At 43.5% G+C, this 19,599-nt stretch overlaps 1 protein-coding gene across 1 annotated transcript in view; it reads left to right on the top strand.

The window, feature by feature from the left end:
• Positions 1 to 16,230, top strand: part of ank2b (ankyrin 2b, neuronal) — a 165,224-nt gene extending 148,994 nt beyond the window's left edge. Inside the window, exons 42-44 of the mRNA XM_056462194.1 lie at positions 9,789 to 9,977; positions 10,158 to 10,249; positions 14,769 to 16,230. Coding sequence (XP_056318169.1) covers positions 9,789 to 9,977; positions 10,158 to 10,249; positions 14,769 to 14,967 — 480 coding nt within the window. The 3' untranslated portion in view covers positions 14,968 to 16,230. The remainder of the gene's footprint in view (positions 1 to 9,788; positions 9,978 to 10,157; positions 10,250 to 14,768) is intronic.
• Positions 16,231 to 19,599: the final 3,369 nt, after the last annotated feature.

The raw sequence follows: 19,599 nt of genomic DNA, 5'->3' as shown, positions 1-19,599 counted from the left end.
TGGTTAGCGGGGAGGGAAGACACGAGCCTGCCCTAGAAGGGGGGACTATACCGTGGCTGAGTGAACGTATGGGATCGCCAGCGGGGATCACACATAGCAGGCACCTATACCCAGAACGCGGGCTGACCAGCGGGCATGCCGACAACGTAACGGGCCAACACCTGACTCCTCCGCTGAGTCAGGTGCTGGGGGCCTCGGAGGAACTCTGCAGGGTTCGCCAAAGAAATGGGGAACTAAACTGACAAAGCTGAAAAAGCGCACGTATCTCCGGGTTAGGGAGAGTGGCGCAGCAAGCGTGTTTCGACACCTCAACCGAATCGTTTCCTCAATCACCAAGGGTTGCCTAATACCCTTGAGGAAACCGGCTCCACTCGCAGATTGTAACCTTGCAAATGTATTGGGTGTCACCCAACCCGTAGCTCTACAAATGTCTGTCAGAGAGGCGCCGCGTGCTAACGCCCAGGAGGATGCGATGCTCCGTAGTGGAGTGCGCTCTCACCCCCGGGGGACACGGCTCACCCTGGCCCAAAGGCGAGGGAGATGGCATCCACTATCCCGTGGGCCAACCTCTGTTTAGATACGGCACTTCCCATCTGCCGACCACTGTAATGGACAAAGAGCTGGTCAGAGGATCTAAGGCTCTGAGTGTGGTCCACATATATTCGCAAAGCGCGAACAGGACACAACAATGAAAGGGCTGGGTCTGCCTCCTCCGCGGGCAGCGCTTGCAGGCTCACTACCTGATTCTTAAACGGCGTGGTAGGAACCTTGGGCACATAGCCGGGCCGGGGTCTCAGGACAACGTGAGAGTAGGCCGGCCCGAATTCTAGGCACGAGTCACTGACCGAAAATGCCTCCAGGTACCTAACCCTCTTAACCGATGCCAACACGACCAGCAGAGCTGTCTTCAAGGACAGAAATCTCAAGGATACTGAGTCGAGTGGTTCGAAGGGATCCCCACGTAGGCTCGTAGCACTACCGCGAGATCTCAAGAGGGTATGAGAGGGGGGCGGGGTGGAAACATCCGCCTAGCACCTCTGAGGAGCTGGATGATGAGGTTATGCCTCCCCACGGTGCCGCCATCCACGCACCATGATGAGCGGAGATGGTGGCCACGTAAACCCTCAGTGTGGAGCGCGACAGCCTTCGCTCCACCTGTCCTGAAGGAAAGAAAGCACAACACTGATCTGGCAAGATCGGGGGTCTTCTCGGCGAGAAGCGCACCACTCAGTGAATAGACTCCACTCCAGGGCGTAGGCATGCCTCGTAGAGGGTGCACTAGCCTGAGTGATGGTATTAACCACCGCCACCGGTAGGTTACCTAAGTCTTCCTCGTCGCGTCTTATGGACCCCACGTGGAGGTTCCACAGAACTAAGCGAGGGTGCCAGATGGTGCCCTGTCCCTGAGAGAGTAGGTCCTCTCTCAAAGGGACTCGCCAGGGGGGGCGTCGCGAGGAGGGAGAGTTCTGATATCCAGGTCCGGTTGGGCCAGGGGCGCAACTAGCAAGACCTGCCCCTCGTCCTCCCTGACCTTGCACAGAAACTGCGCGAGTAGGCTCACTGGGGGGAGTGCATACTTACGCATGACTCGGGGTGGAGTCGCCATTCTCCCGGGGAAGGAGCTGCCGTGAGAGCCTGTTGGCCGCACGGTTGAGCCCATCCGGGGTGTGAATAGCAAGCAGCGACTTCAGCCGCGTATGACTCCAGAGGAGCAGACGGCGAGCGAGCTGAGACATGCAGCGGGAGCGTATACCCCCCATCCGGATGGAATACGCTACCGCGGCCATGCTGTCCGTCCTGACCAGCACGTGTTGCCCCCTCAGAACCGGTAAAAAGCGGCGCAGAGCGAGAAACACTGCCAACAGCTCTAGGCAGTTGATATGCCAATGCAGCTGGGTTCCCCTCCACAGGTCCGCAGCAGCATGCCCGCTACACACGGCCCCCCCACCCCATACTGGAGGCATCTGCCGAAACGACAGCCTGCCTGGACGCCTGACCTAGGGGCACACTGGCCTGTAGGAAGGAGGGGTCCTTTCCAGGGGGTGCGGGTGCGGTGACACAGCGCAGTGACAGTCACTCGGTGTGGGCCCGCGTGCCATGCGCGTCTGGGGACCCGATCGTGAAGCCAATGCTGTAGTGGTCTCATATGGAGCAATCCGAGCGGCGTGGCCGCGGCTACGGATGCCATATGCCCCAGGAGCCACTGAAATAATTTCAGGGGGACCACATTTTTTCCTGTCGAACTCTCTCAGACAGTTCAGCATTACCTCGGCGCGCTCTCGTGAGAGGCGCGCCTCCATAGTGATCGAGTCCAGCTCCAACCCGAGAAAGGAGATGCTCTGCACGGGGGCGAGCTTGCTCTTTTCTCGGTTGACCTGAAACCCCAATGGGCGGAGGTGCCGGAGCACCTTGTCTCTGTGCATAATCAATTGCTCCCGAGAGTGGGCTAAAAATCAGCCAGTCATCGAAATAATTGAGCGTGCGGATGCCGGCGAGCCGAAGGGGCGCGAGGGCACCCCCCGCGAGCTTGGTGAAAACTCGCGGAGACAGAGAGAGCCCGAAGGGGAGGACCTTGTATTGCCACGCTCGACCTTCAAACGCAAACCGCAGAAACTGCCGGTGGCGTGGAAGTGTGGAGATATGAAAATACGCGTCCTTCAGATCTATTGCTGCAAACCAATCCTGAGGACGAACGCATCGCGTGATGCGCATCTGCGTAAGCATTCCGAAGCGCAGCCTGTGAAGGCAGCGGTTCAAAATGTGCAGATATAGGATTAGCCATAGCCCACCACTTTTTTTTTTTTTTTTTTTTTTGGGGCACGATGAAGTGCGGGCTGTAAAACCCGCGCTCCATCTCGGCTGGAGGGCCGGCTCGATTGCATCCTTCGCCAGGAGGACAGCAATCTCCTCTCGCAAGACAGGGGCGGACGCAGGACTGACCCTGGTCGCCCGTGAACCTGGGAGGCCGTTTAGCGAACTGAATCGCATAGCCGAGTCTGGTCGTATGGATGAGCCATTGCGATGGGCTGGCCCGCGCTAACCAGGCAGGCAGAGCCCCCGCAAATGGTCCCACCCGCACGATCGCTGACGTGCCAGCGGCGGGGCAGCGTGGAGTGAGTGGGCTCATCCGGGGAGCGCTGGGGTCCCACAGGAGAGCAGGAGAGGAGATGTTCTCGTCTCGCACTCAAACTCCAGGAGAGGGGCTGGGAGTGGAGAGAAAGGAGACCGTTCTCTCGTGCTCCATGAGCCATTGGCGAAATGCACCGATCCTGCGAGCTGGAAGGCATAGCGTCCCAGACTGACAGTGTTCGGGCTGTCACATCCGGAGGAGGGGAAAAGTGCTCTTTCACTGAGGATTTTGATGGCGTTTTTTTTTTTTTTTTTTTTTTACGCCTTTAAATAACGTGCCCCGCCCTCCAGCGGGGAAAGAGCAAATTCCCTCCTCCCCAGATGGCCCGCCTCAGGGACGCTTCGCGGTCCGTTTTACCGAACTTAGCGGCGCCCTGGGCGGGGGACGCTGGTTGCCGGCGCGATGCTCGGCGCAGCCGCGTGGCCGGAGGCGCTGGCGGGGGCGGCGAAGCAAAGCTGCGGGCGGGCGTCCTCGGCGAAAAAAGCAGTGGATGTGGATGGCTCGGCGGGGGGGAGCGGTCATACAATCCCGCCGATAGAGACCTCGCCCATCGCCTCCGACTGCTCTATCACCGGCGTGAATTCCTGGGCGAATTCACCGCCAGTGTCGCCGAACAGGCCAGCCTGGGATATGGGTGAGTTAAGAAAGCGAGCTTTGTCAACGTCACGCACATCACCAGGTTTAGCCTGAGGTGGCATTCCTGGATCACGGATGTGATCATCGTCCTTCCCAGGGCACACACAGCCGACTTTTTTTTTTTTTTTTTTTTTTTGTAAAAGCATAGTCGGTTGCGGTGCGGAGCGCATGCTCAGTCCTGGGTCAGAACCATCCTCGCGCAGCCGGGCCAGCGCCTGCGCTTGGTAGCGCTGGTAGGTGGCCATAGCGTGCATGGTGAGGGGGAAGGCGCACGCAGCACACTGCGTGAGCCTACTGTGCCCATCCAGGAAGAAGGGGATGGGGAGGCTTAGAAGGTCTCGCCTTCATCCTCCACATCACACCCCTCTAATCGGTCCGGCCGCGGAGCTGGGGGATAAACCATCTCCAGAGCCACGGCCGAAGCAGCCTGGGGAAGCACAGCCGCAAAGTCTGCTTCTGGATTCGACGCCGCGCTCAAAGTCCCGGAGGGAGCGAGCGGGTTCGAATCCTCGTCAGACCTTGACAGCCCAACCTCCAAGGATGGTGAGGATGGAAGCGCACGCAGATCGGGCAGAAAAAAAGTGCCCTCAGGACAGCGTGAGTTTACTGTGCACTTCCGGGAAGAAGGGGACGGGAGGCTTTGAAGGTCTTGCCTCCTTATATCCTCCACATACACCCATCTAGTCGGTCCGGCCGCGGGGCTGGGGGATAAACCATCACCAGACCCACGGCCGAAGCAGCCCGAGAAAGCACGGCCATCACGTCTGCTTTTTAGATGCTAACGCCGCGCTCTCCTCCCCGGAGGGAGGGAGCGAGCGGGCTCGCATCCTCATCAGACAATGACAGCCCATCCTCCGATGCAGCGATGGACATCTGACCCCCGGTGTCATCAGGTGAGAGAGCGACCATCCAAGGACGGAGCGCTTCTCTTCACCTGAAGCTTGGATGGAGCGCGTGGAGGAGCGAGAGGTCCACGGCCCGGGGGCGGCGGATTTACTCTCACTGAAACCCTCAGATCTGCCCGAGTGCCAACCGCAGTGCGGGGGACAACTGGGGTGGGTGGCTCTTTTGCAAGAGCGAGCCGCGATCTTAACTGCGCAACAGACATGACATCAGTGATGGCATGCACTGCCCGCGAGCACCGCATTAACATGCTGGACCCCCAGACATGAAACGCTGTGCTCGTGCCCATCATCCGGGGATAGGAAACCACCGCATCCAGAAACGCACGGTCGGAGTGACGTCTTGAAAAAGACGCGCTGCACGACCGTGTTGCTCTTTTAGGAAAGCTTTTTTTCCTATATACAAACCGCTCTTGGAGGACCGGACCCAAAGGACGCCAGGCAAGGGAGAAATACCCAGCTCGACCATCTGCCACTGCGTATACGCGCTCTGGACCGGGAGAAGCTGCTTCTCGATCTCTCTCTCTGTAGACACAGGTTGGAGATACCCTCAAAGACTCTCTCAGAAGCTTCGTGAAAGGCTCTGAAAGCGAAAGGATGTCGAGCATGGCACTGGCTGCGTCTTTATAGCATGACTGATTGTCATTGACGCCAGCTGTGCACGCTGACGCTGCCAACTCATTGGCATTTCATTGGCCCGTTTTTATACTCTTTCAGATGATTGGATTCTGACGAAATCCCCATAGTGGAAGTTTCCACATAGCATTGGAGTTCCCCATCCGAAGGGGAACGGGACATCACCACTACCACACACACGTCATCATATGTTGTCGCTAGCTCATACATCATACAAGATGTCATCTGTTGTTGTCATTCCAGAAAGCACAAGCACTGTAGCTTTTAACAGATTAATCTCTCGCAAAGTTGTTTTGCTCTGTATTTGAACCTTTAGAAAATGTTATTTGTTTTCAGTTTGAAAACATGAGTCTCCAGATTTCCTCATGCGTCACCGTTATGACTGGTAGATCATCACTAGTGTGAGAAACTGTACGGTGTTTACACAGTGCTCCAATTTATGGATGTAATAACAAGAAAATAACATTCATGTTGTGACAGACACACTGTAAAAGGCAAAATCCCTGCCATTTGACTTTTCTGACATCATTGGGTAAAGTGTCATTGGGCAACTTAATGAGTGAACTTAATTGAGGTGGATTGAACATATTGGCCCTGTTTTACACCCAGAGCAATAAGGCGCAAGACATGTTTGGCGTGATTTGTTGCAATTTTCAGACCAGTGCAACAGTAATTTTCACGTTTTGTGCCACATTGTTTAAATAGCAAAGCACTCAAGTCGAGCACTCAAGTATAATGCAAAGGGCTTTTTCAGCTTCTTCATGACAACTTGCTTTTGTTATTTATTGCTATATATATTTATTATATGCATATTTATATTTGTTTATAATATTTGTTTGTAAAAAAAAAGTAGATTTTTCCACCTGTGGGATTTTGGAGACGTTTGCATCACCATATGGGGCATAAGAACAGGACGTGTGTTTGGATATAACTCAGTTTTTCGTTATTATTGGTCATTTGTTAGTTTGTGGGAAATTAAAACTGAATTTAGAAATAGTTTTGAAACAAATCTTTGCGCTTAACAAACAAAATTAAATATATAGGCTAATGGATGTCTTCAGTGCAGTGCGTCCAACACCGTTTTCTTACTCCACCAAAGTAAATGAATAAAGTAAAATAAAGAGAAAGAGGCTGAATGGAGGAGGCTCATTCATTATCCTCACTCTGCAGATGGCCTGTTTAATTGTTTTATTGCTAATGAAGTGTTTAGTTTTTCTTCTTACAAAGTCCGCCATGAAAACAGCAAATGTGCCATGACTCGATGCAACTGAATCTTTGAGACTCTGATTGGTTAATGAATGTTATGCTCAAAACACACCCATAACTCATTAAGAAAATAAGCACAACCCTGTTAGACCATGCACCGAGGAACAAAGTGTATTTTTCCATCCTTAAAATAGCAAAAGTGTATTCGGACACAACCGATGCTTTTGCGCCATGCACCTAGATCATTAAAATAAAGCCCATTAAGTTGTCCCAAGAAAATCTCAAGAATTGTGTTCAGCTCATTTTAAATAGTGTAGTCAGCATGAGTGTAAAACATGAATGCCTTTATAAATGTAATAAAACAGATGATTGTTTGTAGTAAAAAATTATTATCAACCATTTTTCTTACCTTTGTCGATTTTCATGCTCGCTTGGGCAGCCGTGTTGTTGCCGTACCTGGTATATTTACAGAAATGTATAATACATCTTAATAGGTAATGTGTTTGAAGCGTTAAGTCTGGTTTATACTCGACGCGTCCGCTAGTTCGCTTGAGTGCGCACGGCGAATGTCGCGTCATCACTGTTTGCGGAGGTTCGCTTTGGGTGCACGTGACATGATTTCGGCTGGCAGAGCGCACGGTTTCACGCTTGATTTGAGTTGAATATGAAACACTTAGAAGAGATTTTCTCTGAAACAAGTACGACTGTACAGACAACTTTATGATCCGTCCATTCGTGATCATAGGGATAACCAGATGACCAATAATTCTTGGCTAGAAATTAATTGCAACAGTGGGAAAGGAGAAAAGATTTTGTACAATTTTTGAAAAACTTCAGGGATAAGTTTGTCAAAATCAAAGAGAGGCCAAGTGGAGACCTATGTGGTTTTTATACACAATTACAGAATATGTTTTCCTCCATTCATAGATTTTACACTGATGTATATATTACAATTTTGAATTTAAAGAGCACCTATGGTGAAAAATCTACTTTTCAAGTAGTTTGGACAGATGTGTGTAGGTCATATTTGGGTGATATAAACACACCCAGTCATTTTTTTCAATTTAGCGACATAAAAATGGTGCACCAATTGGAGCGGTTTTGAGATCAACCACAACTTGAGTGCGGTCCCCCTGCCCACCAATATTGATTGACAGCTGCGCATCACCACATCCTCAGTTTGGTGTTTCACGTCCGCCATTTTCAGTGTGTGAGTCAAAGCGATGTCACCAAAGGAACACCCTTGCTCTATTTTTAGATGTAAGGCTCATTGGGCTCAACACAAGAGCCTTCATCGTCTTCCTGCGAATGAGCAACAGAGATTTTTTATTTAGCGGACATTTGCGCTGAACACGCAGTGAATGCAACGTATCGAGATTCGGGTCATTAAACCGCTGATCCACTGAGTCTTTCAGCACTCTGTCCGAAAAGACTTGATTGATCTCGGCTGGCGGATCAACATTCACCACATGATCGCTCTCATCGACGCCATCGTTTGTAACTTTAGGTGGGTTTGCAAACATGTGTACTTTTCATTGCGTCTTCCTTAAACTTCAGCCGTTTGCATTTAATGTGGTCACAGAAGCTTCCTCATCTCATCTCAACTAGGTGGGGCTGGAAAGTGTGAGTGCGTTTCCTCACGTGCGCTTCACTCCATTGGTGATAACAAACTTGCCTTAAGCAGGTTACTTGCGAATAACATGCGAATGTGTCTGGTGTGTGATACTTTCAACTGTCATGTGCGCGACGTGTCGTGGCTCTGAGCGGCGCATTCGGTGTGTGACACCCTTTAGTTATAGCCTCAGTCAAAGTTAATACAGTGTGTGTGGTTATTAGTCTCTGTGTACATGCTCGGAACTTTAAACTAGCACACAGTTGTCTGTAACACTATACAAAGACACAAATGACTTTGTAACTACCACTCTGACACATTAGGAATATTGATTCGTCAACTGTAGTCTCTGCTTGGTCTGTGTCTGAGTCCGGGTTGTACATGTATGGCTGAATGCTGGTCCTCTCACTCATGTTGCTTCTTTCTGTCTGCCTGTCTGTTGCCATACACAAAGTGGAGGAGCTCTTGGCTCCGCCCCCTTGTTAAGTTTGGCGAGAAGTTGAAACTAATTTTCTTGTGAAGCAACACACCCCTAAAACAACGACCTGTGTACACTCCCCCAAAATTACACTTTTTAATACATTATAATAAAAAATATGAATTGTGTTTTGAACTGAACCTAAACTGGCACACTCAGAAGAACCATAATATTAATATTAAATATTTAAAAAGGGGTAAATTAGGTGCCTTTTAAAACAATTTAATAGTTACAAGACTAAAATAAAGTAACAAATTATTTATTTGACAACTGGAAAGGAATATCTGAACCCATCAGTTAACAATATACTGATTGGTGATTATGGTCAGGAATGTTGGACCATTATTGCCTTTTTAGCATATAAATAGAGGACAGAAAGTAGTGAATTGTGGAGTGATTGTAGAGTGGATTAAATAAAAAAACGTCAGTATATATATACATATGTATGTGTGTGTGTGTATGCTTTTATTCTTGCCATAATAAAAAATATATTTGTAGAGCAGCCCATGTTCTGTTGTCATTCATATTTTAATAAACTATAAAAAGCAAGTGATGCATCAAAGTTTGATTTAAAAAAATCTTAAATGGTTATAAGAATCTTTATAATCATTAAAATAAATAATACAAATAATACAAATAAATAGTTAAAAATCTTCAATAATATTAATGATATGACGTAGTTCTAGAAAGTTCTACTTAGTTTAGCCGTCTGACTTTACAGTGGGCTCTTTTTGATCGCCCCCTTTCGTTGTAAACAATATCTCAACGTTGAGCACTCAAGTATAAAAGCTTTGTCCGGAGGTGCGTTATGCGGTGCCAGGTGAAAGTTTAAATCAAGCTTTATCTGGCACCCCAACAACCAAAAAAGAATCGAGATACTCCTACCCTTTCATGTGAACAGGTAAAAGGAAGAGTATGGCAAAAGGGAAGGGCAAACAGGTACTGTAGAAATCTGATTGGACTTTAGTTTGTATCAATTTCAGTCCAACTGCAATCAAAAATGTTTGGTTATCAGTTTCTTCATATTTTCTTCCCAGTGCCCATGTGTCAAGCATCTGTGTTCAGCATAGTATTAAATGGACTATGCTTTGAAATGTTAATTTACATTGTTTATGTGTTTTACACAATGTATACTTTGGGCTTTGCTTCAGTGGTAAATTACTGTAAAATCATCTCTGTGCATTTCAGGTGACTTTCTCTGAACCTCTTTCTTATGCTGGGGCGACAACATCTAAATTTGAAGAAGAGCCTGTTCAAGGTCGGAAGGTCAGCAAGGTCGTCAAAACCATGGTAGTGCAAGGTGATCGAATGGAAAAACTCATCGGAGACCCTTCCCTCTCATCTGATCTCCCATCAGCCAAAGATGACTTTGAAAAGGTCTAAATTTTTGTTTTTCATCTAATGCAATTATAATTTATACCTGTTATTCAGATACTATGTGGTTCAGATTAAATTGTATGAAATATATAGTATGTGTGCACTAGTGTTTGGGTAGTATTACATGTCTTATATTTGTATTCTGTTCTTGGCTCAATTGTATCTCTCTCATATGTCTAGGCTTTGAGTTATGTAGACGGCTTTGAGAAAGTGCTTCTGCCTCATTTAGTTGAGAAAGAGACTGTGAAAGAAGATGGATCAGTGGTCAGAAGGTCTGGACAATGGCATGTCAGTTTACAATGTAGTTAATTAGGAGAATGGTGCGATTAATGAAAGAGCAGTTATTAATACTCAATCCACCAAAGCTGCAACAAATGCTCTTCATCCACAGCATGTGTTTTCAATTTGACTAAAAATTGATTCTATAATAGAAAGTTGAGAGCCCGTGGAGGTCATTGTAGAGGCATGCTTGAGCTGAAGGTTTTGTGCCTTTCTAAAAATGACTGTGTGTTGTTTTACTAACATCTTCCAGTACTAACTTGGCCGTTTGCCAAGCTCCATTTCACTAGTTACTTTTTGCTTAAATTCAGGTATGACAAGTCTTTTTTGGAAGTGGTTATTTAATCTATTAAAAAATAATTTGGAATAAAATGGAATGCTGCAGTATCTTTATGTATACACTGAAATATATTTACTGGTGTAGGGGCAGGACAACCCGTCAATCACCTAAGGTCGACCAATAACAATCTACAATGACCCTGTTATCCAATTGATTTCCAGAGACAAAATCAAATTCCCATTTTTTTTCTTCTCCAAGAAGTTATTGGCTCAGAAAAATGGCACAATAGGTTAAAAGAAAGGTCTTTTTTTTCTTTCATTCTGACCCTAAAGTCTGTGTGAAATCAAAATTTGCGATGCCTTTTTTGCCAGCGCATGTTGTTATTCTTTAGATGAACAATCCGTGCAAATTGATCCACTGAAAAAAAGTTAATTCAAAGTCTGACCATTTGCTTCCTTATTTTATAGTGACAGTCCTCTGTTGACATCGGTTTGATGGCTTCAGCCACACTATTCTTAACCCCACACCTCTTACTGTTATTAAGAGGGAATGGTCCTCAAAAATTCCCCAACAATATTCCATTCCACTCAATATTCCCACTCAATATTCCATTCCAGTTGGAGGTAAAGATAAAAGATCTTTGTGAATGTTTGACACTTCCCATTACTACAGAGGTGAACTTTAAAGTCAGATTTGCTCTGACTCTAATATTATTTTAAAGAGTTAATTCAGGGGCGACGCAGTATCGCGGTAGGTAGTGCTATCGCCTCAGAGCAAAAAGATTGCTGGTTTGAGCCTCGGCTGGGTCAGTTGGCGTTTCTGTGTGGAGTTTGCATGTTCTCCCTGAGTTTGTGTGGGTTTCCTCCGGGTGCTCCGGTTTCCCCCACAGTCCAAAGACATGCGGTATTGGTCAATTGTGGAGGCTAAATTGTCCGTAGTGTATGAGTGTGTATGGATGTTTCCCAGTGATGGGTTGCGGCTGGAGGGCATCCGCTGCGTAAAACAAATGCTGGATAAGTTGGCAGTTCATTCCGCGGTGGTGACCCCAGATTAATAAAGGGACTAAGCCAAAAAGAAAATGAATGAATGAATAAGAGTTAATTCAGCCCACAATAAAAAAAACATTTACTCACCCTTATGATGTTCCAATCCCATAAGAAAACAAACATTTGTCCTTTCAAATGTTATCAATGACACTTAAAAAAGTTGTTTATGAACTTTTATTCAAAGTTTAACTTTGATTAGCAAACAATGTTTATTGCCAGTTTTTGCTTGGTTTTTGTACCATAATTTACGAAACCAACTCAGACAATATCACATCAAACACATGAAATCACATCAAACTATTAAAAATGTCAATAAAATTATTTTTTGAAACTTTTAAATAAAGATAAAGCTCCCACAATGCATTTCAGAAGCATAAATAAATGAAAAAAAAAACACAAAATATGGAAAACTGTCAATTAACAGACTGCTTTATGCAGTATAAATAATTAATTTTGTAAATGAATAATTCCCGGAACAAAACCAGGAAATAAAAGTGACCGTGACCGACGTCTACCACACAATGTCAGTTTTCCTGGAACATGACCTCATTAAATGATGATAGTGCAAAAAAGAGCATAACATTTCTGAATGCTCATTTAATTATTTTATGCCATATAACATTATAGATCAGTCATGAATAATAAAAACATGTAGCTACAAACATAATTCGAATGAACAATCACTATTCAGTTCACTTTTATGTGTCAAGTGAAAAAATTAAATAAATGACTCACTCAGTCTAATCTTCAAGAAGAGCTCACAGTTACTTCTTCTGTCATGTTTTCTGGCTAATTTGAGATCGCTTTGCTTCTGTCTCCTGCTATTCTGATCCAAAGGCACAGTTTCATCAATATTCAATATCTATTTGGTTAGGCTCATTATCAGATTTACTCATGGTTTTAAAAAAATGAAAATATGCTTGACTGCCTCTTTGCCGTTTTGAAAACACAAATATTGTTTAGGCAGGCCACTATGCCATTATTTATTTTCGCTGCTCACCGCTTCTGAAACAACAATCAACAACCAATGAGAGTGATTGTAAACATAAGAAAGCTGATTGGCTAAAAATATTGTTGAGGGCAAATAGTTAAATGGTCATGAAACCCCCTTTTTCAATTCAAGTCTACCTCAGAATTTTACCTCAAAATGATAGGCTGTTAGTAGTTTCATATAATATATAACCACAATTTGTTATATCATTATAAAGATTATCATGTTTATATAAACACTAAATGAAAAATTCTCTCCTCCTGAATCCCCAGTGGATAGCAGTGCAGCAGGTCTCTTCGCTATCTCTTCCAACCATTAACCCTGCTGGTGATCTGGAGGATTTTAAACATGTGTAAACGAAGCAGCATGGATATAGGCAATGTGTCTGAATGGTAATGAACTGATAAAAGACAAAGTCTGCCATTCTCAAATTCTCGTACAGCTCTCCATACAAAAATGCTTGCTAAACACAAACAAGTTGTATCGGCCCTGCCAGCATTGCGGGGAAAGCCATGCAACAAACTCCATGTATCATGGAAACAAACACATACAAGCCTTTACAAATGGCTAAATACTGTGTGTCATGCGGTGACGCAGTCTCACAGCTTGGCAGGTCTGTGGTCTGTCCATAGTAATCTGTCATCGGAAAGCACATACAGTCAAGAATAAATAAGAAGCAGGGTCTTCTCATAAAATAAGAAAACTCCGCTATGAATAATAATAAGAAACTGATGTGTCATCACTCCACTAGCAAATTCGCGCTGCGTCACCGGTTTTGATCCCGCCCCCAAAATTATTTTAAACTTGGAAGATAAAATTAGCTGACAAAAGCTCCAAATGATCCAATTTTCCCCACAATTTAAGCTGACAGATGCTAACATTGTCTTAAATGAAAATCTAAAAAAAAAAATACTCTAGGGTGTCTTGAACCCTTAAACGTGACTTTTGCTTTTACTTGCGCATGGTGACTACCGATGTGTGTGTGTGTGCGTGCATACACAATCCACACAGCCTTCGCTTGCATTTATTCACATTCTCTCTCTCTCAAACACACACATTATTATTCACCACACACAAGTTAATGTCAGATCCATTAAAATAAATACCGGAACGCAAAACATGAATATCTGACATTTTCCGGAACAAGATCCGGCTCAAATTAAGCATTGTGCAGTATGTGATTTTGTAAGCTGATGCTGTGCTGCTTCAGAGCATCGCATGTTCACTGAATGTACTAAAGATGTTGTCAAGCTTCTCCTGCTGGGAAAAGTAGCTAGCTACTGTATTGGAAAAGCTACATGGTTTCATATGTAGCTACATTCAAGCTATGGATAAATGTGACCATAGACAACAAGTTGCACTAGCAAATTTGTGGGAATAGCCAAAAATACATTTCAAAAGTAAACTTTTATTCATTTTCATTTTATACCAAAAATATTTTGAATAGGGCAGCACAGTAGCTCAGTGGTTAGCACTGCCAAAAGGTTGTTGGTTCGAGTCCCGGCTGGGTCAGTTGGCATTTCTGTGTGGAGTTTGCATGTTCTCCCCGTGTTTCCGTGGGTTTCCTTCAGGGCTACGGTTTCCCCCACAGTCCAAAGACATGCGGTATAGGTGAATTGAATAAGCTAAATTGACCAGTGTATGAGTGTTTGTGAATGAGAGTGTACAGCTGGAAGCACATTCGCTGGGAAAACACATGCTGGAACAGTTGGTGGTTCATTCCACTATAATCTGAACAATTTGAATATTAAGTAAAAATCTTTTTCCATGAAGACTCTGTTTCATTTTTGATTAGTAATGCCTAGTTCGCATTACATGACTTCAAACATCGGCACATCGCTGGGCTTAATATGCTTAATCTGGACCAGTTTAAAGGCAATTTTCTCAGTATTTAGATTGTTTTAAACCCTCAGATTCCATATTTTCACATAGTCATATCTCTGTCAAAGATGTATCCTATCCTAATAAACCACACATGAATGGAAAGTGTTCACACATTTCAGTTTCCAAAAATTGACACTTACGCCTGGTTTTGTAATCCCGGGTCATTGGTGAACTGCAGCTACCCCACCACAACACTGTGTGTCAGTGCATTTAATGTTTGGAGAGTGTCACTAATCTGAATTATTTCAGCAAATAATGAACTCTCTTATTTCAAAAATATTTTAGTAACTCTGTCATCTGTTGATTTGTAGGACCCGCATGCATAAGACGCGCACACAGAAACGGACAGTGGTGAAGGATGGAGAAGCCAAACAAACCCACCTGGAACGACTGGAGGACACGGCGGAAAGCCTGCGACCCGATGACCTGCAGCAGCACCTGCATCAGCTGCTCCAGCGCTACTGTACGCCAGAGCCTCATCCACCCGCAGAACAGCAGGACAAACCATAACCACAACCTCCACCTGCTGGAAGACCAGACGCTTGAAACAAAACTCTGCAAACCTGTCTGTAGCCTTTTTAAAACACAAGAATTTATCCTTCGCTCGGCAACCAGATGCCATTTTATCTTCCTCATCATCATTGTTTATTATTTATTGCTCATTCTTTGCAAATAATGGAAACATTTAAAATGCTTCATGGCTGAATGTCTTCATTTGTTTTTCTCATTTTGTGACCAAAGATAGTGTTCTTCTGAATTGCTGAGTGAATCGTATGAAACGTTGATGTTTTCTTTTCTTTTCTTTTTTTTTGAGTGCGTGCGTGTCATATTGGTTGCCGTGTCGTATTGTAGAAGCAGAATTAAACATGATAATGAAACATGGGTCAGTTTGGATGCTAATTTTGTACATAATGGACTTTGAGAGAGAATGTTAAAAACACTGTCATATACTCCTTCGTCTCCTGTAACCGCTGTACAACTGCATCAATGAACCGCTGTAATTAAAAAGTAAACATGTCAGATTACTTGCTTAAAATCTCACTACTGACCTGATCAAATATCAACAAAATATCTTTGGGGCATGTGAGTTTGTAACCGCAGTTAATCAAGTGCAAGCGATCAGATATCTAAAATAACTCGCTATGTATTTATACTGGCAATTGAAAATAATGAATAAATATCATGCTGTAGTCCTTCCTATTCTCAGAATGCTTCTGAATGGTTTTTACTCTGATTAAGTGAGACTTCATCAGTTTTTAAGTGGACGAAATTGCTTGGTTTTTCATACGTTCGCTAAGAATGCTGTCATTATCTACATTGTCTGTCATTAACCTGTTAGTTTTGCTGTAACTGTACTACAAAATTGATGGGAGACGTTATCTGCCTGATCTACTGTACAGAGTATGTATGTGTGTGCGCGCGTGTTCAGATCATCTCTGTGACAATGCAACGACATCTGTGTTTATTGGAAACTCATTTAAATGAATGTTTTTTTTTTGTTTGTTTGTTTTGAATGAATGTTTTTAAGTCAATCCCATTTTCTGTATTTTTATTTTAAGTATGGCTGAATCGAATTCACAAATAATTGAATCCCCCCTCAACGCTGTGCTCGTGGGCTTGACTTGTATCATTTCCCTTTTTGTGATGCTCCTCTAGGCGCTAACAGTAGAACAGAGGGCCAGTCAATAAAACAAATGGCAGTTTTCTTTTTCTTTGTTTGTTTTCCTCTGCTGTTGCAATGATGTAAAATAAAATACGAAATGTTAATCTCTACCATGACCTTATTTTCTTTGAAGTCAAATATGCACAGGGAACTTTTACATGGTGTTTTAACACTGGTGTGTGATGTGTCCAGAATGTGTAAACAAACTGCATGTAAACTGTAAAACTCCCTTGGAATCAGAAGTAGTTTGTGGAAAATATGCAGTTCCAAATTTCCCCTACTGCGAAGTCGCCACCTCTGCTTATAAATGCTGATGATCTGCCCTGTTAGCATAGATCAGAAAGATCAGCTTCATTCTTATTAAACTACTAATGTTGAACCAAGAGCATGAACTTCTGTTTTTGTTTATCACCCAAAATGTTTAATTCTGTTATTAGTTAATCACACTAATGTCATTCCAAAATTGTTTTCATCCTAGTAGTACAAATTAAGAGCCATTCATTCATTCGTTTTCTTTTCAGTTTAGTCTCTTTATTAATTAGGGGTCGCCACAGCGGAATGAACCGCCAATTTATCCAGCATATGTTTTACGCATCGGATGCCCTTCCTGCCACAACCCAACACCGGGAAACACTCATACACTCTTGCATTCACACACATACACCAATTTAGCTTATTAAATTCACCTATAGCGCATGTGTTTGGACTGTGGGGGAAACAGGAGCACCCGGAGGAAACCCATGCCAACACGGGGAAAACATGCAAACTCCGCACAGAAATGCCAACTGACATAATCGGGGCTCGAACCAGCGACCTTCTTGCTGTGAGGCGATCAGGCTACCCACTGCGCCACTGTGAAGCCCACAAATGAAGATATTTTAGATTTAAAAAAAGTGTATGATTGCAGTTAAACACCGAAGTCTCCTTGTGCTCAGTGGCAGTTCTAAATTTGAACGCTTATTTTTGTGTCAACTAAAAGCGAGATCAGCCATCGGTGGTAGACGGAGATATGCAATAGTATCTGGATGCAGCCTTTATGATGCAAGCTGAGATTGCATCACTCAGCGATGCAATGTCAGAAACAATGCACTCAATGGAGTCACGTTACTGTAAAAGGTAGGGTTAGGGGTGGGGTTAGGTGAGCGCATTAAAAAGCATTGGATGCAGCTCAGATTGCACTGCACCAGGTCTGCATCCAGACCCCTTTTGAGATACGTCTGAGGCCTCTCTTGCATGCTCTCGATGTCGCGTGCACTTGTTCTCTCTGCTCTCCCTTCACTTTTGTCAGTGACGGTGCTGCGTGCATCAGTTTCCCACATTCGACAGAGGTTAAACCCCAAATTGACACAGGTAATGAGAAAAATTCAACTTTAGTCATGTTCATGTTGTAAAACACTATCAAAGTGTCCACTGTTGATTTTATTAGACTTCTGTTTTCAATAGCGATTTTAGTCCTCAGCTACGTAGAGGCTATTATTAATCAGAAATAGAGTGTACAAAGTTTTACGTTAAAAAAATACGGTCTTGAATTTACAAACAGTCTGCAAGTACTAGAGAACAGATGTAATAGTTTTCATTCACATTCATGTAGAAGTAATATTCAACTCATTTAGTTTTGCCTTCATTCATTTTTGTTTTCAGTAATGACATAAAGCACGAGTCTTCAAACACACAATTTATTTACAACACATTTTAAACATAATACTTTACTTTACTAATTTCTAATATCTACTTTTTTTGTCTTTCCCATGGTGACAGTTCATAATATTTTACTAGTTATTTTTGCAAGATAGTTGTGTTAAAAGATTAAAGTGTAATTTAAAGACTTAACTAGGTTGTTAACTAGAATAATTAGTCAAGTTATTGTATAACTGGTTTGTTGTGTAGACAATCAAAAAATATACAGTAAATATTTCTTAAGAAGGCTAATTAAACTGACTTTAACATTGTATTTTTATTTATTAAACACTTCTTTTATTTAAGACAAACTATAAGAAATAAAACTTATTATGACTCCAGAAGAATTATTTTTTTTATAGTAAATACTGTAAAAATGTCCTTTTTTTAAGATCACTTGGAAATTTTTTTAGTTTTGAATTAATTGGGAGGGCAAAAAAATGTATTTCAACTGTATCTGTTAAAGTTTACAGGTGCAGGTGCCTTGATGTCCTTGAATGTTAAAAATATTATCCTACAATACAAAGTTTCTTGTCACTAACATGGAAGATTATTTTGAGTTTATTTAATTATCTTATGAAGAGTGATGCATAAAACATACTTTGAATAATTGTTTAAGCAGTTGGTATAGTATGTTAAAGTGTGTACCACCAACCACCCCCCCACCCCACAGTTACTCTAGTCTAGAACTGCCACTGCTTGTGCTGACAATAGCCCTTTTCACACAGTAATACCGGTAAATATCTGGAAAATTTACGGCAAGACTTTACCGGTAAATTAAAAAAAAGCGCTGTTCACACAGGCGAGGATGTTACAGAATTTTTCCGGAAAAGACCATTCACACATGCATTACAAAATACCTGTAAATTCTGACATCAACCAGAAATGACCTCTAAACGGCTGGGCCTGAATTTGTAAACATTTGACTACATTACAAACTCTGTGGATGGATCAGTATAGTGAACAACTTCGATGAAAACATATAGAGCGACACTTTCGCAAGTCGAGATGTAGATGATATGTGTGTGTGCTGGCGCTCACCGGCTGCTTCACGGGCACACGCAACTCGTCAAGCAACTGAAGGAAGCAGAGCTTGAAGGTAAACAAACAACGGCTTATCATAAGCATCTTATCGACAATTATTTACACTGTTGGTATTAAGATGAACATATAAACGTTATCTGACTAACTCCTAGCAGTTAATTGTGTTCTGATTGGCTAAATCAGACGTCTCACGTCAGCACGTTCTAGACGTGCACGTACCTAATCTTCCTAATGCGTTCACACAGCGCAGCATTCCGGTAAATTACTGGTAATGTTACAACTCTTTCCGGAAAAAACCCGGAACAAATTTACCGGTATTTCCAAAAAGGGCCTGTTCACACATACAGACCTTTCCGGAAAATTGGCGGTAATTTTCCGGAAAGGTCTGTATGTATGAAAGGGGCTAATGTCTTGTATTGATGATTTTTGACCCTTTTCTGGACTTTTCTGAACATCTTGGGACTGTCACTGTCTATGGAGGATTAGAGATTTTAGATTTTAAATGAGATTTTTAAAATTTGTGTTCTCAGGGAATTCAAACGACTTGAGGGTGAGTAATTAGCAGAATTTTGGGGTGAACTAACCCCTTATCAGCACAGACAGCTACTGTATCCTCAGATCAAGCATAAAGGTGATTCCCAGCTGTTTATGTTCAGACATAACCAACATTGTTGTTCATGTGAATGACAATAAGATGCTAAACAGAACTTTGTTCAATGAATGATACCCAACATGTGCCATCTGACGGTTGGCTTTCT

This window comes from Danio aesculapii, chromosome 7, assembly GCF_903798145.1.
Source record: "Danio aesculapii chromosome 7, fDanAes4.1, whole genome shotgun sequence".
NCBI lineage: Eukaryota > Metazoa > Chordata > Actinopteri > Cypriniformes > Danionidae > Danio > Danio aesculapii.
This window is presented reverse-complemented; position numbering and strand designations above follow the sequence as displayed.